This window comes from Pogona vitticeps, chromosome 13, assembly GCF_051106095.1.
Source record: "Pogona vitticeps strain Pit_001003342236 chromosome 13, PviZW2.1, whole genome shotgun sequence".
In the NCBI taxonomy this organism is placed as follows: Eukaryota; Metazoa; Chordata; class Lepidosauria; order Squamata; family Agamidae; genus Pogona; species Pogona vitticeps.
In genome coordinates this window covers 9,441,417-9,467,627 of record NC_135795.1, presented here as the reverse complement: position 1 = coordinate 9,467,627, position 26,211 = coordinate 9,441,417, and the positions used below count along the sequence as shown (strand labels likewise).

The 26,211-nt window shown below is 44.7% G+C and overlaps 1 protein-coding gene across 1 annotated transcript in view; it reads right to left on the bottom strand.

Annotated features, from left to right (window-relative positions):
- PDGFA (platelet derived growth factor subunit A) overlaps positions 1-26,211 on the bottom strand; it is a 54,367-nt gene that overhangs the window by 6,201 nt on the left and 21,955 nt on the right. Inside the window, exons 3-4 of the mRNA XM_020813996.3 lie at positions 13,071-13,175; positions 10,901-11,088 (exon numbers count right to left, since the gene is read on the bottom strand). Of these exons, the coding sequence (XP_020669655.1) occupies positions 10,901-11,088; positions 13,071-13,175 (293 nt within the window). The remainder of the gene's footprint in view (positions 1-10,900; positions 11,089-13,070; positions 13,176-26,211) is intronic.

Below are 26,211 nucleotides of genomic sequence, written 5' to 3'. Positions count from 1 at the left end.
AGGCCCATAATGCCTTGCAGTTCCCACAGAATACAGGCTGTTCCATCCACTTCCTCTGTTTTCATCATGTCTGAGAGAAGCCACCATTCTTTCTCAGATGGAAGTGATTACAGACACATGAAAGGACTAGAGTTTGTAGCTAAGCCTCAGAAGTTTCCCTGGGGAAATTCCTGAAGACCTCTAGAAACTGTAGTCCACGAATTCTGAAAATACCAAACCTAGGAGTTACTGCTTTTTGAAGAGTGCAGGTTCCTTCCCAAGGGAAAGCATGCTATTGAAAGACTATTTTTATCTAATCTCCATTACCCAGAAGATCTTTGTTGTCTGCAAACGAGAGACTACCAGAGAAGGATCATGGGAAGCTTCTTAAAACTCATTCGGAAAGTCAAGCGAACTATTGCCAATGCCCTGGGTGATGATGACCTTCCTACGGGCAAAGCTAGTTGGCCTTTTAGTCACCCGGTGTGGCGTATGAAACATTCAGAACACCAGCACTTCCCAAAATTGTCAGTTTTCCACAGAGAAAGCTTTTCGGCAGTCTGCAACCAGTTAAGAATGCTCTCCTCCAAAGGTCAACCATGGGTTGAAGCAAGGCTTGTTCGAGCTCCTTCTGGCATGGTATCACTCTCACCAAGTGCAAAGTTGGAAAGGAAAAGTATGGTGTATGTGTGTGAGTGAGTCACCAAACATCAAAGGATGACTAATGTGTTGCATTTACAACAACAAAAGACAGAAAGAACCCTTTGTAATCAGAGAGGCAAGCAGAATCCCAAGGGGGGGGGGGAAACGGTGTAGCTTCCACATCAACTGTACTTATTTCAGATGATGGAATGAATCAGCGCCGTAGAAAATTACATGTGTCAAAAATAAACTGCCATTGTTGTTGAATTCTGTATTTTTCAAGACAGATAAACTATACTCATATACATATCCCATACTCTAAAATATGCCAGGAAAGGAAAGCCAAGTGTTTTGGGGACTCCATAATGATATTGTTGAGTCAATTATTAGGTACAGCAGAGGCTGGAAAAAGCTTGGCCACAACCAAGGAAGAAGAGGCATCAATCACACACACATCCAGACAACTGGCACCTCTTCCACACAAAAAACGGGAGCTTAAAAATCTCCATCAGTTACAAGCGATGGTTTTTCCAGTCTACGCTGATGAGACTGTCCTACTATTTATGCCCATTTCTTGCAGACCCTCTTCCCATGTAAAAAAGAGATCTGAGTTGATTAATAAAGCAAGCCACAAGGAAAGCAAAGTCTATGCTGACGAGTCTATTTGCTGTTACAAATATCTGCTAGCTTCTCCATTCATCATTCTAGATGTTGTGTTGTTTTAATATATAATTTATATTGATCATCTTGACTCATCCGAAAGAAACTCAGCAAGCAATGCCCAAGTCTCGTGAGCAGTCCTCATCTCTAGAAAGACAGGATCTCTATAATAGTCCGCAGCACATGAAACTAGCATCTCGTTCAGTGTTTGTGCTCAGTCTTTGAACAAGCACAAAATGTGGCTGTTCAAAACAAGGCACCCCACTAGGTATGGGATTTTGGCATTTTTTTCACTATACAGTGGTGCCTCGCATAGCGACATTAATTGGTGCAGCAAAAAGCGCTGCAAAGCGATTTCGTCGCTATGCGATTTTTAAAAGCCCATAGGAAAGCACTGAAACCGCTTCAATGCCTTCCTATGGGCTTAAAACTGACCTTTAAGCAAAGATCCTCCATACGGCAGCCATTTTCGCTGCCTGGTAAGCGAGGAATCCATCCCTAAACACAGCAGGCAGCCATTTTGTTTACCCAGCGGCCAATTTGGAACTGCCGATCAGCTGTTAAAAAATCATCGCTTTGCGATAATCGGTAAGCGAAACAGGGTACCGATCATCGCAAAGCGATTTTTTCCCATTTAAAACATCACAATGCGATCGCAAAAGCGATTGCAAAAAGTTCGTCAGTATGTGATTTCGTCATTAAACGGGGCGCCCGTTAAGCGAGGCACCACTGTAATTGCAAAAATTCAATGGGTGGGGTTTTGTTTTGTTTTTTGAGAGCTACTGTGTACAGAGCCTAGTGAACAGAGAGACTACCAGTCGAATTTTTGCATACACACAAAAATGGTTCTCGTTCATTTCTCTTGCTGACAGCATCACCAAAAACATCTTCTTGTCTTACGGAACAAGGGAAATCTTGCAGTTCTTTGTTTTCCCTTGTGTGCAAGGATGAAACAAGTAGGAATTCACACCCCTAGTGTATGTGAAACTAGTGAGGGAGACATTCAACATCTACTTTTTGAGAAGCACAGAAAGAAAAAGAAGGAATCTCTGCAGCTCTCATATGATGGAATGCCTTTTTGAACTGGAGTCCCTTTGCTCAAAGGGCTTTTATTTGCTGTAGCTTTCAAACGGATTAACGGCAGCGCAATGGAATGAAGCTGATGGGACCGGGCCATTTCAGAAGGGTTGCAAAGGTCAGGATGGAGCGCCGGGGATACAGGCCTGGCATTCTGTTGGGGTTTAAATAGACAACACAAAAGTCAGCAGGACACAAAAGCAACAGCTGGGAGATCCGAAGGTGTTTGTGTAAAGTGGTTCCAGGAGTGATCACCGGATTAGGGTTTAGGGAGAAAGGAATTAATTGATGGTGTTTTTTTTTGAACACAGGGTGAATTTACAAGAGCCATCCATCCTTACAGAAATGCGGAGCAGAAGACAGCACCTTAATGACACCACATGGGAGGAAGATCTAGGTAATAGCAGGGATAAAGGGACTGAATTATCCGAAGGCAATTTGGTAGATGGAAGGCCTTAATTTATTGAATCATGAATAACCAGTTGCTAAGACCTGCTAATGCAGTTGTTCAGCTTGGTGCCCTGCGGATACCTTAATCTCCAACTTCTGTCAAATCACGCTTGCGGGTTAGATCACACTATTTGGGACCTTAATCTCAATATGCTGAGTTGTGTATGTGTGTGTGTGAAAGAGAGAGAACATAGTCTCATATCTCTTATAAGCAACATGGATGTAACGCTACATCTATACACTTTCCTACTTCCATCAGTGGATCATGGGACTGGTAGCTCTCTCAACTCACAGAACAAGCCTGGATGAGGAACATGGGATTCTAAGGAAATCTGGCTTAACTCACTGGATGAAATCCTATTACGTAGCATTAGCAAGTTGCAAGAGAGTAGGCTATTTAAATCAATGGGACTTACAGAGGAGTTGACTCGCCAAATCTCCATTGATTTAATGGGCCTATTTTCAGTTTGGCTTACTATGCTAAGCAACAGGATTTCAGCGATTTTCTGGAATAAGTGAAGGACTTTAAGTAGCTATTATAGTGGTGCCCCACATAACAAGCGCTTCGTTTAACGACGAATCCGCATAGCGATGAGGTTTTTGCGATCGCAAAAGGGATCGCATTACAATGTTTTAAATGGTAAAACATCACTTTGCGATGATCGGTAAGTGTTTCGCTTACCAATTTTCACATAGCGATGTTTTAAAAACAGCTGATCGGCGGTTCCAAAATGGCTGCCGGGTTTTAAAAAATGGCTTCCCGCAGTGTTTTCGCGCCCATTCCTCACTTACCGGGCAGTGAAAATGGCGGCCGCATGGAGGATTTTCGCAGAACGGTGAGTTTTTTGCCCATAGGAACGCATTAAACGTGTTTTAATGCATTCCTATGGGCTTCCTATGCTCACTGGAAGGACAGATCCTCAAGCTGAGGCTCCAATACTATGGCCATCTCATGAGAAGAGAGGACTCCCTGGAAAAGACCTTAATGTTGGGAAAGTGTGAAGGCAAGAGGAGAAGGGGACGACAGAGGATGAGATGGTTGGACAGTGTCACCGAAGCAACCAACATGAATCTGACACAACTCCGGGAGGCAGTGGAAGATGGGAGGGCCTGGCGTGCTCTGGTCCATGGGGTCACGAAGAGTCGGACACGACTAAACGACTAAACGAACGATGGGCTTCTTTGTTCCGTATAGCGACGAATCCATATAGCGACGGTTTTTTTGGAACGGATTATTGTCGCTATGCGGGGCACCACTGTATTTTGGCAATAAAAGGCTTGAACGAAACAAGATGGACAGACTATTTAAGCTTCATTATTACCCAGTGCTACTTAAAGCAACAGAGGTTGGCATTGTGGACACCCGCCAAGGCCCTCAATTCTGGTAGACTTCCATTGCCACATCTGGAGCCCACACAGCCCTCCTAATCCCCCTCCATGTTCTCCTACTTGTTCACCTGCACCCCATAAGACAAGGAACTGAATCAGATGAAAAAGATCACATTGGTCACATTGCCGCCCCCTCCAGGTTGTGTTCCTTTCCTTTCCTCCCTTAGAAGCTCATGAAGCACTTTTGAGCAGTAATAATAATAATAATAATAATAATAATAATAATAATAATAATAATAATAATAATAATAATAATAATAATAATAATAATAATAATAATAATAATAATAATAATAATAATAATAATAATAAAAACATGCAATTCAATTATCTTGGAGGACTGAACAGCAGCAATAAATGTTGCAACTGTTACAGAAAAATAAAGATTTTTGTCTTCTAATAGTGTAGGGGCAAGGTCTTCAGAGAACGGCATTTCCAATAAATCAAATCAAGGTTTAGCAAGACACTGTCTCGCAGTTGCTTAAAAAGGGCAAGAACAGGGTAGTGCTGCCAAATGGACAAACTCTACTCTGAGAAAGGTAGCCCTGACAATCTTCCTTGCATCTCCTTCGAAGGGACAAGTTCGGCCTCAAAGGCGGAAGGACTAGCAAGGAGGGAAGCAGCCTCTGGACCGCAGGAAAAGCCCGCCACTGACCACACTCTGCCCAGGAGCATCCTTTCCACCCAGAACGTGGGTTTAGAAGAGCAACCGAGCCAATTTCAAAACAACCACACAGATCATCAAATATCACAAGGCACAACTTCAGGCTGGCCCAGAAGCCTTGTCATGAAAGAGGAGGAAAAACCCACCAGAATGTTCACAACGAAGGAATCGAAGTGAAGCTTATCATGTACAAAAGCACCAAAACTCTGTACGTACAACACCTCCAGGAGTTCAGCCTCCTTTTGTCCCCTGATGTGAGCGTTTTGCCCACCTCCAACCTTCTGATCTGTCCCAATGTGTGGGCCTAGCAATTAACCTCTTTGTGGTGCAATGCCTCCCCCATACAAGCCGGCATTTGAGACTGTTCCTGACTGTTCAGCATGAAGACACCTGGTTCTGATTTCAGAAGTTGAAACCTAGTATGGATGTGACCTTTCTGTGTTTTCTGGACCTCTCATCCTTGCATCCCACACTGTAACCTCTCTACTAACCAGGCATTTCCAGTCCAAGTGGCCTGGCTGAAGATTATGCTATGATCTCACCCGCTTGCCCATAAAATACGGAGGAGGAATGGAAGCCTTTCATTGTGCATCCAAAAGGGGATTTTTACATCAGCTTGACATCGTGAGACGAGAACAAGAGATGCTCTCAGCTCTCGGGTGGGAAGAAGCACAACCTGTCCCCACCCTCTACCCTCAACCCTTTCTGGGTGACCCTAAAAGAAGATCCTCGGGATTATGGAACACATAAGCCATTCATCTCCCGACAGGGGAATTTCAAGCGCTTCTGAAACAATTAATTATATCAAATCCCTGAGAGCGACTGCATTCGAGGCAGGAGGAACTAAATACAGACCTTCTATGTGAAGGCTACTGGTGTGATGGTGGGGTCAAGCTGCTCTTTCCTCGTTTTTTAAAAAAAGGCTTTGACTCGTTATTTTTAATTAACATTTAGAACAGGGAGGATTTTCTCAAGACCTCTGGAGCGCTTTTTTTTTAAAAAAGGGAGGTTGTGGGCTACAATAAACCGAGGTTGTTTATGGGTTTTTAGGATAAGCGTCCAGTATAAGCAGATAAGATTCTCCCTTTCTGAGATGTAGTGTTGACATGGAGGCGAAGATTAGCTTTCCAAAGCAAAGACACCGCTTTAAGGTTATACTCAGCCACAGACGGAGTCAAGCTGTTTGTTCACCCCACTCTTTACTCTCTGATGATTAACATTTTATTGCTCTTCACCAAGGAAAGGAAGTTTAAGGACCCAATGGGTCCGAAGTCCAACCCCCTTGGGGGGTTTGTTTGGAAGGGAGCAAGGCAGGGTGAGACCGGATAGGCGGGATATAAATAAAATAAAATAAAATAAAATAATTATTTTAATCCTATGGAATTGAAATAAAGCTCAGAAACGGTCACCTGCGGTGACTTGAAACATCCTCCAGGGGACCAAGCTAAGGCGCAGCACGGAATTACCTCTGAGGACCCGACACCCCATCCATATCAAGAGAAAGAGAAGGAAAACAAGAATTAAACTTAAAGAAGAATTAACAAGGCTGCAGTCTTCTGCTTTAATACCGCTGTGTTTGCTAAACCTTTCGGTTGACTCTGGAGTCTGCAGTTTAATTAGACTGGCTTCAATCTTCCTTTGTTTTTAAAATTAATGTTTGCCAAGTTTATTGCTAGTGGGGGGGGGGGGGAGAGAAGTGGTTCACCTGAAAATGCTCCTGAAGAATGCGGAAGGATTTGCACAGCAGTGACATCTGACAGTTAAAAAAAAAAATCTCTACACTCCTGGCCCTTCTTCTTACTTTTGAACATTAAATTTCTGGGTTCGAAAATCCAGATGCATCGGTGCTAAAAGCATAGAAGGTGGGGATAAAACAGCAGGGAAGGAAGATCTTACTGTCCTTCTCCCCTGCCTCCTGGAACTAGCCAGCTGGCCAGCATGGGGGGCAAAATGTTGGACAGAAGGTCTGGCCTATACAAGTGGCAGAGAGGGGAAGGTGGCGCCGATAAGTCCTATGGGAGCCCCATGGAACACTTAGACTCTCTCTCTCTCACACACACACACACACATACACACACACACACACACACACACCATGACAATCCCCACAGTCAGCCTCCCGGTTTCCTAGATCAGTCAGCATCAGTAAATGAGGACTGTTTTTTTTTTTTTTTGTAATGCTAACAGATCTTAATTACCCACACAACAAGACACAGACCAGGATATTAGTTTTCCTGAGGAAATCCATCTCCTTCCCAGCTACTGTAAAGACTGCAGCTCAGCTGGGGGGGGGGGAGGTTGCAAAGATGGCAAATCGTGATACAGACCCTGCTGATTAAAAATCATCCTCATTCTCTCTCTCTCTCTTTTAAGAGTACCACAAAATACTTCACACCATTGGAAAGCGAAGAGAATTGCCGTTCTTTTCTGTGTATAAGACTATACTTTTGTCTAAAATCTTTAGACTAAAAATTGAGGGTCATATACATGGAAGTAAGCGAAGGAGAGAACAAAAAATAAGTGGAGGGGAATGCAGGGATCGAAGCGATCCTGCAGGGCTTTGATCCCTGCTTTCCCCTCTACTTGCTAAGCCCCACTTAGATTTCTTGATTTTGGGTTAGAAAAGTAGGGGGCGTCTTATACATGGGGTGTCTTATACATGGAAAAATATAGTATTTTGTAGTTCCTCATCCTTGTGTTGGAGTCATGACTCCTCCAGTTTCAAGAATGGCCCCCTGTTGCAGACGTTTTCTCTTTGTGGTGTTTTTCATGTTACTGTTGTTGTGGCCGCTATTGTTTTTCCTGTGGTTGTTGTTTTACAAGGAAGACCCCAGCAGTGCCCCTCAGGGCCAGATCTGGCACAAAAGCCTTCAGCTGCCGACCCTGCCCTTAGAATAACCATCCTGAGCTTCAAGAACTTGGGAGCTTCCACTGTATAAACAATGTCCAGTGGTCCAAATTTAAAGTCTGGTGAGAACAAATGCCCTCATGCCCCCACGAATCTAACCACTCAAGCGGCGCTGCTGATTTGTACCAATCAAAAAGCAACGACGGCCACAGAAGAAACACCATTCATTTTCGAAAATGTGCATTTGATAAGAGCATGTTAAGAAACAAAACTGGATTTTGCTTAATGAGTAAAGATGGCACAAAACCATTTTTAAAAGTATCTCAGATCCCCGGAGAAGAGTTGATATGAAACACGTTCCCCTCCCCTGCCCGCCCCCCGCCCAAGATCAAAAGCACAATGTTTCCACAAATAAAAGCCCAATTTTCCCGACATAATATTTAATTAAGGAAACATGGCCGTGCAGGGATTTTTATACTTGAAGCGTCCCCGGAGTTATGCTATCGTTCTAAAATCAAGAGACGGGCTGTAGGAATGTGTGGTGGGGAAAAAGGCTTAATCAGCTCTGTTTTCTTATTCACACTATTTAGCTCTCCTACACATTTTTGGGTCAGAACCAACCTCCCCTCAAGTAATATACAACAATCCGTTAAAAACCCTCCCCTAATCTATACCACTTTGTTCTTTACAGATTCCCCCTAAAATAACAGGGTGATTGTTCTACATCTTGCAAACCCCCGCCACCCTTGTTTTGCTTTGAGAGTTTCGGAACAAAAATGGTCTCGGTGAGACTCAAAATGAACCGACTAGGAATTCCAGCAGTGTGAACTCATGGTGCTAAATTGGAGCAAGTTCAGAAGAGGGCAAGCAGGATGATGGGGAGGCTGGAAACCAAGCCCTAAGAGGAAAAACCTGAAAGAACTGGGCATGTTTAGCCTTGATAAAAGAAGACAGAGGGGAGATCGGACAACACTACCCAAATACTTGAAAGTCATACAGAGGAGGGGAAGGATCTGTTCTCAATCATTCCAGAGTACAGGACACACAACAATGGGCTCAAGTTACAAGAAGCCAGATTCTGGTTGAATATCAGAAAAAACTTCCTAACTGTTTGAGCAGTGCGACAATGGAACCAATTACCTTGGGAGCTGGTGAGCTCTCGAACACTGGAAACATTCAAGAGAAAATGAGTTAATCATCTTTCTGATATACATTGATCTGGATTCCTGCCTTGAGTGGGAAATAGGACTCAATGGCCTTATAGGCCCCTTTCAACTTCATGATTCTGTGGTTTTACAGGAGGCGAGGAGAGGAAAAGCAGTAGAGTGGTGCCCCGCATGATGATGATAATACGTCCCATAGAAATCGCTGTTTAGCAAAATCTTCATAATGCGAAAACCATTTTCCCATTGGAATGCATTGAAACCCGTTTAAAGCATTCCAATGGGGAAAATACCTCATCATTTTGCAAAGATCGCCCATAGGGCAGCCATTTTGCGCAGCAACGATCAGCTGTTAAAATGGCTGCCCTGCGAAGCATGGGTACCGAAAACACAGGGCAGCCATTTTGCGAAGCCGCCGATCAGCTGTAGAAATCGCCGTCTTGCGAACAAACGGTCCACGAAGCATGGACCAAATCATCGTCAAGCGAAAATCGCCCATTGGAATGACTGTTTTGCGAATCGCTATAGCGATCGCAAAAAGTCGTTGTGCGGATTCACTGTTTAGCGGGGTCGTCATCTAGCGAAGTACCACTGTACCAAAGAATCCTGCTGCCTGAGGCAAAAGCCAAGACGCCACCCAATTCCCTCACGTCACACAGGCTGACTGCACGCCAAGCTAAACCCAGAACCTAAAGTCGTGATTCTGGGACCAAAGGCAACTAGCACTCTTGCCCATCCCACCATGGGGTGAGCCCTCCCCCACGGAAAACACTCTCCAGCAGGTTCAATTCTGACTTCTGGTGCTGTGGAGCAAGCTCTGAGGTGGCTCAAGCCTAGATAATAATGTCAGTGCTAAATCTTGCTTCACCATTGGAAAAGGTACAACAGCATCTACTATGCTAGTGTCGAGGATCAGGACCAGCTGTGTATTATGAATAGCTCTGTCATCCTGGCCAAGAGAAATGGCCAAGGAGCCACTATCTCCACTCCACCGTCAGCCATCGGAGGCAGCTACCACACTCTGCCTAATGCGACAGCTAGCCCTACTGGGGAATATAAATGTCTTACTTACAAAGTGCACCCCTGTTTGCAACATCAGATGTTCAGGAGAACCGTAACTGCCTTTTACGCTGCACGCTTAGGGTGTTTACTAGAGGGGCGAAGTCCTGTAGTTTCAGACGGCTACTCTCTGTGGAAATCTGAGAGCTGTCATCTTAAAAAAACACAAATCTATACATCTCTGGAGAGTTCTGTGGTGCTGGAGGAGGGGCTTTGTGGATACCCTGGACTGCCAGGAGTTAAGTCGTGGAAGAAATTAAGCCTGAACTTTCTCTGGAGGCCAAAACGTTGAAACTCAAGCTATCCTCCTTTGGGCACATCATGTGAAGGCAGGATTCTCTGGAGAAGACCATCATGCGGGGAAGGGTGGAAGGCAGCAGGAAAAGAGGAAGTCCAAGCATGAGATGGGCTGGCTCCCTAAAGGAAGCCACAGGTTTGAGTCTGCAGGAGCTGAGCAGGGCTGTCGAGGACAGGAGATTTTGGAGATTGCTCATTCATAGGGTCTGACCCCATGTTGAAAAATCAGGGACTGGCAGCTCAAGGCACGGAGGGCAGAAAAGGAAAGGGGAGATTTTAGTGGCCAATTGGTAAAGGCAGCTAAATAAGTTCAGATGCTCCTTACGAAAGTTCACACCCACATTCGAAGAAGAGTTCAAATAAGCAGGCAGCAAGATTGCTCCATACCAGCAAAGAAGGAGCCCGTCTTTTATAAAGTTAATGACTCTCAATTGCCCAATGAGGATCCAACCACCTTCAAACTACTTTGCATTACAGCAGAGACCGTTGGAAGAACACACTGCTCTGGAGGAAGCCCACTTCTCTTCCAGCAGCGGTGAGGGTCGCAGCTAAACTCAGAGGGACCCTAAACTGAAGGTGGGTCGGTGGGTGGGGATGTTGCCCCTATTGCCAGTTACTTGGAAAGGCCTGGGGCTTCGACCCTACAAGTCCCGGCTCCCCTATGTCACTGACCTTGACGTTTCTGTGGTGTATTCGTGACGGCTGACATTTCACGCTGCTGGTGTTGCAACACCCCGTGCAACGTTTCACTTCCACGCAGGGCGGCCATATCAGGAAGTTTGCGGACGTCGGATCAATCTGGCTCCGAGGGATCTCGTAGATCACGGTCCGTGTTTTGCAGACTGCAGGAATGGCCTCCTCTGGAAAAGCAAGTAAAGGCGTCACAGGTTAAGGGATACCCTCTGCTTTGTGCCATGTGCCAGGATCTAAGCCATGGGTAGACTCTTCGAGGTATCGCCTCAACCACTAAGATAACATGCAAACTAGGTTTTAGGTGATGTTTTAGAACTTGGGGGAGGAGGATGATTATTGGTGCTCAACTCACTGGGGAATTCTAGGAAATGAAGTCCAAGAGGATGATTTCCCCATCTCACTCCCCCAGCTCTAGCTGCTGCTTCTCCTGAAACATTACTGATCTTTTTGTTGGCATTTTTACAACCTCGCATGCTGCCTGCAGTTTGGTCAGGAGGGACGTTTTCTGGGCTGGAGTGACTGTCAATCTATCCAGCATTAACCAATTGTTCTTCCCTGCCTCTGAATCCTAAGAGAGCCCCGCCTCTTTGCTGAGTGTTCCTTTCTCTCTGTTTTATCTGCTGGAGTTTAGTTTGCCTGTTTGCTGCTGATCTGTTCACAACCACAAGTGACGAAACATTTTTCTCCTATAAATGCCTCAGTTATTGAGACCTTACATACCAGTTAATGAGAAAGGGGTGGAATGTCTGGGGAACTTGATTCTATTCTCCTCTGTGGATCCCTGTACTCTTAGGTAAAGATAAAGGTTCCCCTTGACATTTAGTCCAGTCGTGTCTGACTCTAGGGTGCGGTGCTCATCCCCGTTTCCAAGCCATAGAGCCAGCATTTGTCTGGAGACCGTTTCCACCAGTGCAACTAGACACGGAACGCCGTGACCTTCCCACCGAGGTGGTACCTATTTATCTACTTGCATTTTTACATGCTTTCAAACTGCTAGGTTGGCAGGAGCTGGGACAAGTGACGGGAGCTCACTCTGTTGCATGGATTCGATCTTACAACGGCTGGTCTTCTGACTCTGCAGCACAGAGGCTTCTGTGGTTTAACCCGCAGCACCACCACATTTCCCCAACACAGATAATCCACATAGATACAGATAAAAAGAAGTATCTCTTTGAGCCACCGTAAATCAGTGAGACTCCCCACGTGCCAACAATCCCTGTACTCTTACTGCATAGCAAAAGGAATTTTACCAGAAATTCAAAACTTTGCAACACTTTTTTGTCCTGTCTTGTGCAGCCACACACACACACACACACACCCATCCATCTACCTGGTTCGGTATGCGAAAGGCGTTAACCTTTGGAGGTGAATTGCCTCAAGCTAAGAAATCTCCATAGACATTATCTCTTGCACATCGAGTGGTATGCAACAGACATGTCTTTCATACAGCCTGTCTGGCAATTTCTAAACCAAAAGTAAGCGACACTGGAGGGCCCAGGAGCTTCTTCCCCTCCATCACAGAAGGACCAACCAGCCCTTCTGTCCTCAGACAAAGCAGAGAATAATGTCCCATCAGCCGAGCGAATCAAATTTCTGCTCTCAAACCAACCCAACCAGCACATTAAATGAGATGGGGCTGTCTTATCCTTTCCTCGTACCACAAAACATCTCGGGCGGGCTCTGCTTTGGGCTCAAGAAAAGGCCTTCACGTATTTAATTCAATTAACTCTACAAGAATGCTTATTGTCCTCTGAGGGACAGACTACCACGAGATTTTGCACACTGTTTGAGAATCATTGCACTGAACTGACATAACGCTACATTTCCTAACTCGTGTTTCACTAAGAGCATGCCATGATGTGCGGGGGGGGGGGGGTGGAATGAATGTAAAGAATTTTCCAGCTATGTCACTCCACTGGAATATGACTGACTTGTAGAGAAGAGCAGAAAATAAGAAACTGTGGGGCCTTTCATTCTGCTACCCTCACCCCCAAGGCCTTTCAATTTGCAAGATCATTTTTTTACTTTTTCTCTCCCCCCCCCCCCCAATAATGACTCATATATTTCAGGGCTGATCACAAAGCCTTTCCACTTCCCACCCCTGCTTCATGGCATTTTTATAAACACATTTCATTGCCCCATCCCTTACCAACGCTTCTTTTCCTGCGAACGGGTCTGGGCCGATTTTCTTGCGCGTGTTTTGAGGAGTGGACGCTGTGAGATATCAAGTTTGTCTCGGAGGCATCATCGTAGCCTAAGAGTAAAAGGAGAGAAAAAAGTCATACTTCCAGAGTTTCATGGATAGAAATTGGGAGTCGTTTGTTAGAAATATATATATATATCATCTCTTATGTGGAGTGATTATGACTTTTTAACAGCTTTTTTTAGTTTACAAAAGTTTGTGGAACTCATGAAATAGGTGTTTTGTATCACCATTCAATGGCTTATAGCATTTCAGAATCTTTTTGTAAGAATTTAGAGTCAACATAATCTAGAAACAGGAAGCATTTCCTCAAGAAAACATCTTTGAGAATCTGTTTTATAATAATAACTAATTGTGTGTCATCATGTCCATTCTAATTTATGGTCAACATTCCCTCTAATTTATTCACAAAGGCTTTCATGACCGGGATCTAATTATCACAACAATACACTCACAACAAAAACACACTGCTCACCATAATCACCCATCTCCTGAAAAGGACAAAAGCTGATCTCACAGCCATAAATATTCAACTCCCAAGCCAACTACACCAGAGCACAGAGTGCTGTCCTCTGAAGATGCCGGCCACAGAGACTGGCAAAACGTTAGGAAGAACAACCTTCAGAACACGGCCAAAGAGCCCGAAAAACCCACAACCATTCCCTCTAATTGTCGGCCTCAATTCGCAGGAGTCTTACCCCATGTATCGGGTGGGGGGGGCAGGGTATAATCCAAAACTAGAAATAAACAAATTGGCTGCCATTGCACAGTCCCGAAGGAGTTCTGTGTACACTTGCATGTACAGTTTAGATGGAACATGACTTTTGGTGATGCTCGGATTTGCGAGATACAAAGGTAGTTTTGCACAAGGAGAAAGTGAACAGTTACTTTTAAAAACACATACATAGAGTAACTTTTGGAGTGTATTGGAACATGAACTATATACAGTTACCTTTCAAAAGTATCTTTCCAAATACGGTATCTTTCTTTGTTAAAACAACATTAGTTGAAAGTTTTTGATTCACAAAGGAGCAATGTCGTAATCAACATTTCATTAACCAATTAACCAAACACAACCACCGATCTGTTCTTACATATTCTCTTTTTAGATCCTCCCGGGATCAAATCAACTGAGCACATCATTGCACACTGAATGACGGCATTTAGCAGACTTTTTATACACATTCCTGCTACAGTCTGCATGACCTGGGAACGGGAGGCATTTCTCAAAAAAACACCTTTGGAAATATGTTTTATAATAATAACTGTGTGGCATCATGTCAGTTCAACTTATGGTGACCCTCCCAGGATTTGCTACATACAGTGGTGCCCTGCATAGCGATGATAATCCGTGCCAAAAAAATTGTTGCTATCCGGATTCGTCGCTATGCGGGGCAAAAAACCCCATAGGAACACATTAAAACACGTTTAATGCATTCCTATGGGGGGAACTCACCTTTAAGCGAAAATCCTCCATGCGGCTGCCATTTTCGCTGCCTGGTAAGCGAGGAAAGGGCGCAAAAATGCTGCTGGCAGCCATTTTTTCTGGCGGCCATTTTGGAACCGCCAATCAGCTGTTTTTTAAACATCGTTATGCGATAATCGGTAAGCGAAATGCTTACCGATCATCGCACAGTGATTTTTAGCCATTTAAAACATCGCAATGTGATCGCTTTTGCGATCGCAAAAAAGCCATTGCTATGTGGATTCATCATTAAATGGGGTGCTCGTTATGTGGGGCACCACTGTATAATGTAGTCCGAAGTGGCTTATCATTCCTTTCTTCCAGTGGGACTATGGGAGTTCTCCCATAGGTTATGCACCAGCTGACAAGGTGCATAAGCTACCAGCTGCATGCATTTCAAGTGACCTTGGGTGGCCCTTCTCCCAGATGGCACAGTGGGAATACAAATATCTAGCCCCATAAAGATATTTCAACCCATTCCGCTATGGAATGGCAGTTGATAACTCCAACTTCAGAGGTGAGCTGAATTCATCCCAGGTTTTATTTTGACCTGTGCAGGAGCTATCCAGGGTGCTGAAGTATGAGTTCAGCCTCTTGAATAGCTTCGATAATGTGCAAACTTAAACTCAGGGTAAATTCACAGGACCTCTGTAAGTGGAGTCATCAGCTATCGCTGTCTTTATACCCAATCCTTGACCTCTTTAGAAATTGAACACAAGACTGTTGACAGCAATAACAGCATTCTTTTCCATGAAACCTAAAAGGAGAGTGCGGATCTCTCTATCTGTTGACCCTTTCATTGCCCAGCCATGATGATTATACTGGGTTGCATCAGGTTTTCCAGCACACTCCCAACAAGAGGTCAACACAGGAACCCCCATTGAGTTATTTGTAATCCTAATGTCATAAAAAGACTTCAAGGAAAGCATCTAGCCTGGTTCCTCTCTACATATCGTGAATCTAAAGTACAGAAGCTCCTGTTTGGCTGGCTTGCATTGCAAGCAATCCAAACCCCATATTTTCCAGTGTTCTTGCGCACACTGAAAGCCTATATGGAAATAGGAACATTTCCTCTCCAGAAAGCAATTGAGACAGGCCGATCTTTGACAAAACACAACTTGCCGAGTAAGGCTATGTGGGCCCAGCAGCGAGGATGATACCTAGCTCCCATTCCTCACCATACCATTACAATTCCATGGAGAGGAAGCCAATTCAAGGACTTCTGTGTCTTGCAATCCCTGGCCTTGAAGTCCACTTTTTCTTTTCAGCCCAGCTTCTGATCTCTGCCAGGGCTCGCTCGACCACACAGTAGAATGAGGCAAGTGTCTCAGGTGGCTAATGCTATAGGAGCAGCAGTCCTGTGGAAATGTGGGGGCTGGCAACCAAACCTCCATCTTTAAGCAAGCTTGCTGTCCTCTCGGGTGTGGTGGGAGACAAGGTCCCATCATCAGGCTCACAGCAAGATCCACCTAGATACCTGTCATTCTAGTGCAATGGTTCCCAACCTTGGGTCCCCAGATGTTCTTGGACTAAACACCCCAGAAGCCTTTGGCACTAGCTTTTGGCAAGATTTTTGAGAGTTGGAGTCCAAGAACATCCAGAGACCAAAGATTGGGAACCACTGATGTGCACCATCGTTTGCTTTGTTCAGATGATCCTCCAGACCATGGTTTGGAGGGTCATCTTAAAGAGCCAAAGAATGTCGTCTCATGGTCTAAAGCAGTGGTCCCCAACCTTGGGCCTCCAGATGTTCTTGGAATACAACTCCCAGAAGCCCTCACCGCCACCTCTGCTGGCCAGGATTTCTGGGAGTTGAAGTCCAAGAACATCTGGAGGCCCAAGGTTGGGGACCACTGGTCTAAAGCACAGGTCTCCAAACTACAGCCCGCGGGCCACATCTGGCCTACCTTGCATTTTTATATGGCCCAGTGGGCCAGCTGGTGAAGCAGGCAGGCAGGGAGATCTTCCTTCGGCCCTCAAAAAATGTGGAACATATATGATGTGGCCCTCATGCTGAAAAGTTTGAAGACCCCTGGTCTAAAGCATTGGTTCCCAACCTTGAATCCCCATATGTTCTTGGACGAAACATCCCAGAAGCCTTCATCATGAGCCATGCTGGCCATGATTTCTGGGAGTTGCCATCCAAGAACATCTGGGGATGTAAAGTTGGGAATCATTATTCTAGTCAGTTTCTGTGTGCCAGGTAGTGGCTGTTGCTTCACTGTTGCCCCAGTCAGCAATTACTGTGTTGTGTACTCGCATACAAGTGTGTCACCCTGCTGAGGGTGATACCTTAGGCACTGGAGGAAAGGCCACAAAAGATTATGCCTCAATAAATATTATTCTAAGGAGCAAAAAGACTTGTGTTTTGCAGCCACTCTGCCTTCTGCTTAACTGTTCCTTCACATCTGACTAGGTTTTGAACCCACTATTCAAATCATTCACACTGATAAGATGTTACCTCCATCCCTAGACGCCTAAATCATGAATGCTCTCCACACAATAGCTGGTGGTGGACGAAAAAATCACCTCCAAAGCAAAGCAGCAGCCTTCAAACTAAAAGGGTAACTGTTTTGTTTGTTTCAGGCTAATGATAAAACAACAAGTTACCATATTTTTCGCACCATAAGACGCTCTTTCCCCCCACAAAACAGGGAGGGTGGAAAGTCTGTGTGTCTTATGGAGCGAAGAAAACAGATTATATTTTACTGTTTTGTTCTCCTAAAAAATTGGTGCGTCTTATGGAAAGGTGCGTCTTATGGAGCGAAAAATACGGTAGTTAGGCAAATAACTTTTGTAAGCATGTATGGAACGTTCCTATCTAGACTGCTGTGCAGCAGTGTTTTGCTGTTTAAACAAATGGGATGTGAAGAGATCTTCCCAATTTACTTGTTATGGTGGAACAAGTGTACTCAACAGGTTGAGGTTGTCTGTTCAGAGTTCATTAGGTCCTGCATTGTTTCTTGAGTCCAGCAGGATGAGATGAGTCATTACCACCCCATTGAGCTTTCTACAGTTTGCGTAAAACGACCCTGTGCAAAATGAATGCCTTTTCCCTTCGCAAAGCAAAGCCCGTGTGCATCTACGCTGCAGGACTGGCTCAACTGTCAAAAAGACACAAGCAACCCATCCAAGGCTTTTGATGCCACAAGGCAGGAACTCTCTTTGAAGTACACAAGGTGCCTCATTTGCACACAGAAAACCCAATTCCTGAAAGCACCATCAAATCGCTTTGGGACCATCAGAAAATGTCAGAGGAAAATTTTTGCTGCTTCTCTTGAGATGAGCATTTCCAGGCTAAATGTTTGCTTGCATCACTCTGGATAGCTGAGCGTTACAATGCCTCATAGGAGGATTAAAGTGCTTTATACCATTTCATACATTTGTACAAGAAGCTCAGGCCACTCTGAGCATCTTTCTGGAAGAGCAGCCGGAAGATACCATTTAAAACACAAAGCAAATTTACAAATCTAGCACGTATCCTATTGCAAATTATATTACACCTCCCATCTCCTGGTCTCTCTCCCATCCAACGCAAGCTAAACCTGTAGCATTATAGCTCTCAAGCGGGAGACCATGTGATCCAGCAAATGAACGAAGCTGCCTGACACTGCTGTTCCCTCTAATCCAATACATTTTTCACCAATAACCCTTCAAATCCCAAGCTACTTTCTCCCCCTCCATGTTTTTCTAATGGAAAAGCTGGGGGGGGGGGTCAGGTGACCTTTGGACCTTGTAGATGGAGAGCATGCGTTCTCCTCTCCAAGTTATGGACCCAATCCAAAACAAACTGCCAGAACCGCAGGCAATGGGGCATTGTAATCAAGAAAAGTAGCTGAGCAAACAAAGCCTTATCGACACATATCCGGGCCGCTTTGGGACTGCTTTTGCAGGAACACCCTTCTAGGAAAAAATAAGGTAGTCCACCCACCTGTTTTCCCTACATGCTGTATAGCTCAGTGGTTTAGGTATCTGGCTGCAGAGCCTGAGGTGAGGAGCTCGATTCCCCACTGGACCTCCTGGGGAAAAGCCAGGCTGTGTAGTCTTGGGCAAGCTACACATCACACTCCCTGAACTGGCACTACCATCCCACAGATCTACTTAGAAATAATAATACCCATGTGCCATCAAGTCAATACTGGCTCATGGTGACCCTTTCCAGGGTTTTCTAGGTAGAGAAGACTCAGAAGTGGTTTAACCTTCCCTTCCTCTGGGGATGCCCTGGGACTGTGCAGGTGGCCCAAGGCAACACAGGCTGGCTCTTCTCCCAGGGATGTGCAGTGGGGAAATCAAACTCCCAACCTCTGGCTTCACAGCCAGAGACCTAGACCACTGAGCTATCCAGCCAGCATAGATCCTCTGTAGAAGAAGCAATTTTCAATCTTTGGCCTTCAAATATTTTGGACTCAATTCCCAGAACCCCTGACTGTTGGCCAAGATGCCTAAAGCTTCTAAGCATTGGAGTCCAAGACATCTAGAGAGCCAAAAATTGCAAGGGATCTTTGAGTGGTAGCATTGAACGAATTATGCCACAGGACGAGGGGGGGGAAACAAACAGCAAAAAAACCCTTTATGTATTTACTTCTTCCTACATTTCTCCCTATGCATCTTTTCAGAAAGAAATTATTTGTGCCCTTCTTCCCAAAACCAACTTCTAAACTAGGCTTACCACGATAACAAGTAGAACTACAGTGGTGCCCTGCATAGCAACGATAATCCGTTCCGAAAAAATCATTGCTATACGGATTCGTCGCTATGTGGGACAAAGAAGCCCATAGGAATGCATTAAAACACGTTTAATGCGTTCCTATGGGCAAAAAACTCACTGTTATGCGGAAATCCTCCATACGGCCACCATTTTCGCTGCCCGGTAAGCGAGGAAAGGGCACAAAAACACTGCAGGCGGCCATTTTTCATTTATCCGGCAGCCATTTTGGAACCACCAATCAGCTGTTTTAAAAACATCGCTATGCGAAAATCGGTAAGCGAAACGCTTACCGATCATCGCAAAGCGATGTTTTACCATTTAAAACATCGCAATGTGATCGCTTTTGCGATTGCAAAAAACACATCGCTATGCGGATTCGTCGTTAAACGAATCGCTCGTTATGCGGGGCACCACTGTATAACCACGATGACAGAAACAGATAAAATGCGAAACCGTTATAAAATGACGGGGCCAGAATCCACGTGAATAAATGAATGACGCCTGCATGGGCACAATCGCAAATGGTGAAAAGCTCTGAATTAACAAGTCACCAGTTGAATTCCTACTTGTATGGTCAGTATTTATATTTCCACGTGATTAATTACCTGTCTTGAGTGTCCACATCACCAAAATGGAGTAGGCGCATCATCTCATAGAGAAGAGAAACTGGTTTGCACCACCAAGGTCCCCGATTGCTCTCCTTCTCACCTTTTATCTTTAAATCAAACCTGGACTGGACAACATTTCAAATGCCAGACACCTCCAAAAACAACATCATCCTCTCGGAGGCCTTCAAATGGATATTCTCTGCTCCCTGAAAAGAGGCTACATGGCCACTCTAAGCTTGAACGGATCCATAATTACAACGGTGATTTTAGAAAGAACTTCATCCTAATCTGTTTTTAATAAGGAAAAGTGCTTTCTGTTCATACACATGACCTATGTCTACATTATAGAGTTATGGCAATTTGTTAACACTCTAACTCATCATTGTTTCCATTCTATGAGCCCATCCATAGAATTCCCTGCTGTAGTTCACGAGATTCCACCAGCCCTCTCTCTTGCAGAGATAAATCACTGAAAAGCAAATGCCAGAATTCCATATGATGGAATTAAATATCAAATGGCTATAGTGGAGAAGCCAAAATACACTCACAATTGCTTCAATCCAAACCAAATTTCCTCAAACCTCTTTCGAGGAGGAGAATTTGCATGACGAATGTGTCCTTCTATTCATAGACAAGCATCCAACTGAAACGCAGAGAGAATAAACTCCTATTGCTAGGTTGAAGTTCTACAGGTTACGTTCCACACCAGTGAGGAAAGGGTACCCTTCAGAACCATTTGGTTCTTTTCCTGCCCAAATTTGGTCTTAATTCCAGTTTTTAGCAAATGCAAATTCTGTAGTCACAGCTAAACATTTCCTGAATGGGACACGGAAAAGGATCTTTACAGGAAGTATATATTCAACATACAATAATAAATGAAAATTGTCTCCATGACTACTTTCCCAAATCACGCCATTCTAACCCATACATTTAGTTTTCTTTGGGGTTTTTTTTCCCCTTTGTGATTGCCAAAGTTAAGATCAAGGATCAAGATCACAACCTGAACAGCAGCTCCCTACTCTAACACACAGGCAATCAGCCACCATGTTCAAATCACTGTGAACATCCTTGGTCCAAAGATAAGACTATACAGTGGTGCCTCACTTGACGACGTTAATTTGTTCCAGCGAAATCGCTGTAGAGCGAAAACGTCATCAAACGAAACAAAAAAGCCCATTGAAATGCATTGGAAACCCTTCAATGCGTTCCAATGGGCTGAATACCTGCTCATTTTGCGGAGATCCTTCATACAGTGGCCATTTTCAGTGCCTGTAAAGCGAGGAATCCGTCCCTAGAAAACAGCAGGGGGCCATTTTGAAAGCTGGGGGCCATTTTGAAGCCGCCGATCAGCTGTTCAAAAAACATTGTTTTGCGAAGAATCAGTTTCCGAAGCAGGGAACCGATCATCGCAAAGTGAAAAACTCCCATTTAAAACATCGTTTTGCGATCGCTTTTGCGATTGCAAAAACCCCATTGTAAAGCGATTTCCTCGTTAAGCGAGGCAATCGTTAAGCGGGGCACAACTGTATAAGGTGAATGATGATTACCATTTAATGACAGCCATTTCTAGAGACTTGGCATTTTCCCATCCAGGTTGCCCCTCGGGACACTGACAAGCTGTGTGACCAGCATCAATCTGGGGCACAATGGGGTTTCAGCACGGTGTGCCACAAGAAAAGAGCCCACTTCTTCCCCCTCCCATTTTGATGAACAAGGATCATTTGGCCCCAACTACAGTTATAAGCCTGTTCCCACAATGTCATCTCCATCGTATCTGCTCAGACCAACAAGGCTCTGAACTCGTGGATCTACAAATAGCATTTCTCAGACTACAATACCCACCCAACATGGTAAAAGAAAAAAGACCCAGAAGAGAAAATGACAGAATATCATCAGTAGTCACCTTCAGCCTGCAACTCAGACCACTAACACACATCATACATGATCTACAACTAAAGATGGGCCTGAACTGCTGGTTGCCCATTTTTAGTTATAGCTCAGCGGATGCCCACCGGAGGAGGCGGGGCTATGAAGCACTGAACGAACTGGCACGAACTCCCGAACCACAAGTTCGTGCCCATCTCTATCTACAAACCACTCTTGACAAGAATACTTCACTCACCCAAGGCCTTGGTGGCAGGCCCATACTTACTCACAGACAAACTCCCCCCTGCCCCAATCTCAAGCAGCTATTGACACACAAAATGGTCTACACAACATGAGAACTAAACTCCACTGCAAACCTAGATTCCCCCCACATGTATGGCAACATGATTACAGGCCCGACAAGGTCACACACAACATCAAGGGCATGTTTACTTGGTTCCTCTGCTAATGTGACCTGCAGCATCCTTTGTCAACAACGCTCCTCTGCACTCTACATTGGAGGACTAACGCAAAAGGACTGATAGACATCGATCAGACATCAGGAACGGCAACACATAAAAACCGGTTTCAGAACATTTCGGTCTACCTAGACACTCTCTGAATGACCTGAAAATGACTGGCTTAGGACGGTCAAAAACCCACTACAGAACTAGACTTGAAAGAGAAATGGCTGAGATAAGATACATATACATGCTGGAGATCCACTCAAAAGGATTAAACATCAGTCAAGGGTTCCTAATTCATCTGAGGTTGTATTTACCTAATTTTCAGACCTGCTAAGAACCAGATGATTTTTATTATGTCCCGATACATAAACACATAGAATTCATAGAGGGTGTACTTTCATTTTCACGTGACTTTATGCACGTCATTATAGTATTACTTCGACATCAGTATATCTTCAGTGCACATATTCCATGCTAATGCAGCTCAGGCTGTAATAAGCCTGTTCGTCTCAACGGAACATAGTTACCATGTAAAAACTGAGACTATTTGACCATCTAGGCCAATGATTCCCAACCTTGGGTCCCCAGATGTTCTTGGTTTACAACACCCAGAAATCCTGGCCAGCCCAGCTAGTGGCGAAGAATTCCTGGGAATTATAGTCCAGGGACATCTGGTGATCTGAGGCTCCCAACCCTGCGTCCCCAGATGTTCATGGGCTAAAACTCCCTTCACCACTTGTTGTGCTGGTCAGGATTTCTGTGAGCTGTAGACCAAGAACATCGGGGGACCCAAGGTTGGAAAACACTGATCTAAGCCAATGCTGCTTACACTAACCAGCAGCCTTTCTTTAGAGTGTTCTACAACAGTGGTCCCCAACCTTGGGCCTCCAGATGTTCTTGGGCTACAATTCCCAGAAGCCTTCACCACTACCTCCGCTGGCCAGGATTTCTGGGAGCTGAAGTCCAAGAACATCTGGAAGCCCAAGGTTGGGGACCACTGTTCTACAAGATGGTCAGGATGGGATTTGGGACCCTCTCCATGCAAAGTAGGTGTTTTGCCACTGAACTACAGCCCCTCACGATCATTGGATATCATCTCTAGCCCAACCTCCATTGAGAACGATATCCACAGACGGTCCTCCAGAGTGTGTTTCAGCCGAGAAGCCCCCCGACGATTCAGGCTTACTCCTTAAGTATGAGTCAAATCGGGCAGATTTTTGCGAGGGAAAGCCTGAGGGTGAGGCCTCGTGATGTTTAATTAGAACTGCACGGCACCTACTATCTCCTTTCAACGCTTTAAAAAATAAGACACTGATTTTGCACTTCTCCCCGCACAATATCAATGCTGTCTCTATCATTGCTTTCCTCTCCCGCTTCCCTCCATGCTTCAGAAAATCCAAATTAATTCACCCAGCAAGCAGCAACTTGTGTGAGCCTTCCCTTCCAGCTCCGACGGCAGAACCCGTCCTTTACGGAGAGCCGTAACCTTTCTGAGTGGCATCTGAAACCACTGCAGGCTCTGGGACCGGATCCAGAGATGTCCTGTTCCTTAAATAATCCAACCACTGGTAGAGGGGGGGGGGGGATGAGAAAAACCAGATAAAAAAAGTTGCCGTTTTGATTATCGGAAGAAGACAACAATTCAGCCGGGGAGCAGGAATAACTCTGTTGACGGCAGAAGTTTAGGCTACTATATATGGGGGGGGGGGGGCAGGAGGAATAGGGGAGGGAGAGAAACATAGCTTGATTCCTGTGCATTGACAGGAAACGTATTCCTATTGCTTGGGTACAGAAAACGCCCTTTACAATACCAAACGATGCAACAGATAATGTGCTTGCGAGAACCAGTTGGCTCTAGTTAGAACCCTTAGAGATAACGTGTTCTGTAAGAGATGATGGCCCCAATTTCCTTTAAGCTTTGGAGGCAACAGTGATGAAGCTTCATCAACACACATATACTTTCTCCTCTTTCTCTCTCTCTCTCTCACACACACACACACAAACACACGCAAACTCCTTGCAGTTCCTAAAACAAACCTTGCGATTTTGGGGGGGGGGGGGCGGATTCACCGTGTTGAACGTTTACACCGCCTGGTCCCCCCCCCCCACGAGCGGGAGGACGACTGATTCACGCCACGCTTTTAGAACAGGCGCAAGCGAGGCCGTCATAAACAGCACGGCAACACACCCAGAATAAAACTGTGCATGATACAGCAAAGAGGCTGGGCGGCAGGCCAAACGCTGGCAAGAGAGAAGGTCTCCGAACCCCGCTGCGGTATTATATCAAGACTGAGAAGCAAAAGGATGAGAATTGGGAAGGGCTACGAAAGAATACAACTAGCCCGGGTGGTGTTAGCAACTCACGCCCCAGACTAAGGCACACTCAAGCATGATGCGCCTCTATTTATTTTTATTTATTTAAAATATTTGTTTTAATCCTTCCTCTCTCCTTTAAAAGGATCGGAGGCCGCTCGCGTCCTTAAAAGGCAACATTTAAAGCTAAAAACAGCAAGTATACATATACTAAAAAGGATCAAACAAATGCCACGCTAAAATAAACCAAAGCAACACCAAAAACGCATTCAAAGCAGAAAAAGCACAACTATCCATTTGAGAACTCGACTCAGGCAGCCGGTCAGTGAGGGAAAGCTTGCCTGAAGAGAAAGGCCTCTGCCTGCTGGCGGGAGGACGGCAAAGATGCAGCCGGGCTGGCCTCCAGTGGGAGGGAGTTCCAAATGCTCACTAGATCATCTTTGCCTACCTCGCACAGTTGTCAAGACACAGGGAAAAGATGGAGAGCCATGAGGGCCACCTTATGCTCTCTGGAGTAAAAGCAAGATATAAAAGGAAAACAAAATGAACATTATGACATTCTTATTTTCTTGAAGGATCAGATAATGAAAGAAAGTGTGGGCTTGTCTACATATTAACAGCCATTCCACAGTCCTGTGTTCGCTCCTCCTCCATTCATGCATTCTAAAACCTGTGGAGGGGTTGGCCATCTAGATGTTTTGGACTACAGCTCCCATAATCCTTTCCCAGTAGGGCAGATGGAAGTTGTTAGCCCATATCACATGGAAGGCCATACATCTGGAAAGGAGTAATGACGAAGGGTTTTCCCCAGATTGGTAACATGATGGTTCTAGCTAATATTTGGAAACAACACGTTAATTTAACATGTTAACACTAAAAGAATAAGGTTCGCATTCAGCAAGAGGACAAGGCACCTGATACAGCTGATGAACAATTTTATCTCTAATGCACTACTTTCACTATTTTTATTTCATGCGCTGTTTTCAAATTTTTATTTTAAGACTCCATGCATTCCTTCCATCCAATGAGGATTTTTAAATATAAACACATCAAATGAAACACATTCACATTCCAAATTCGGACTCTTAACCAAGATCCTCTGCTTTCTTTCCTTAAAACTAGCATCCTTCTTTCAACCATGAAATATGTTGAAACACGACATCAAACTTAGTACAGTACATCACAAACTTTTATGTGGCGAGCCACACACTAGGGGCCTATTCACAAGGCATTTCACAAAACCAGCCAGAAATGGTCAGAGATGTTTTCCCCACCAAAGCAAAAAATAAAAATGTGAGACCAGGTCTCAAAGAGCATGAGCAGATCAAACTTTCCCACAATGCCAATATTTATGGAATGATAAGAAAGAAAGCTTGGGGGGGGAGAGAGAGTTAGAAAAGAAAGATAAGAGACTGTCTTATGGAAGGCATTTCAATATACAGTGGTGCCTCGCATAACGATGTTAATTGGTTCCATTAAAAACATCGTTATGTGAAAACATCGTTAAGCGAAACACCATTTCCCATAGGAATGCACTGAAAACCGGTTAATCCGTTCCAATAGGAGCCTATTCAATACATTTCAGTGGTGAAAAAAAAATCACCAAAAATTCAAAAAGACTCAGAATGAAGCCAAATTACTTTAATGAAGGTTTTATTAG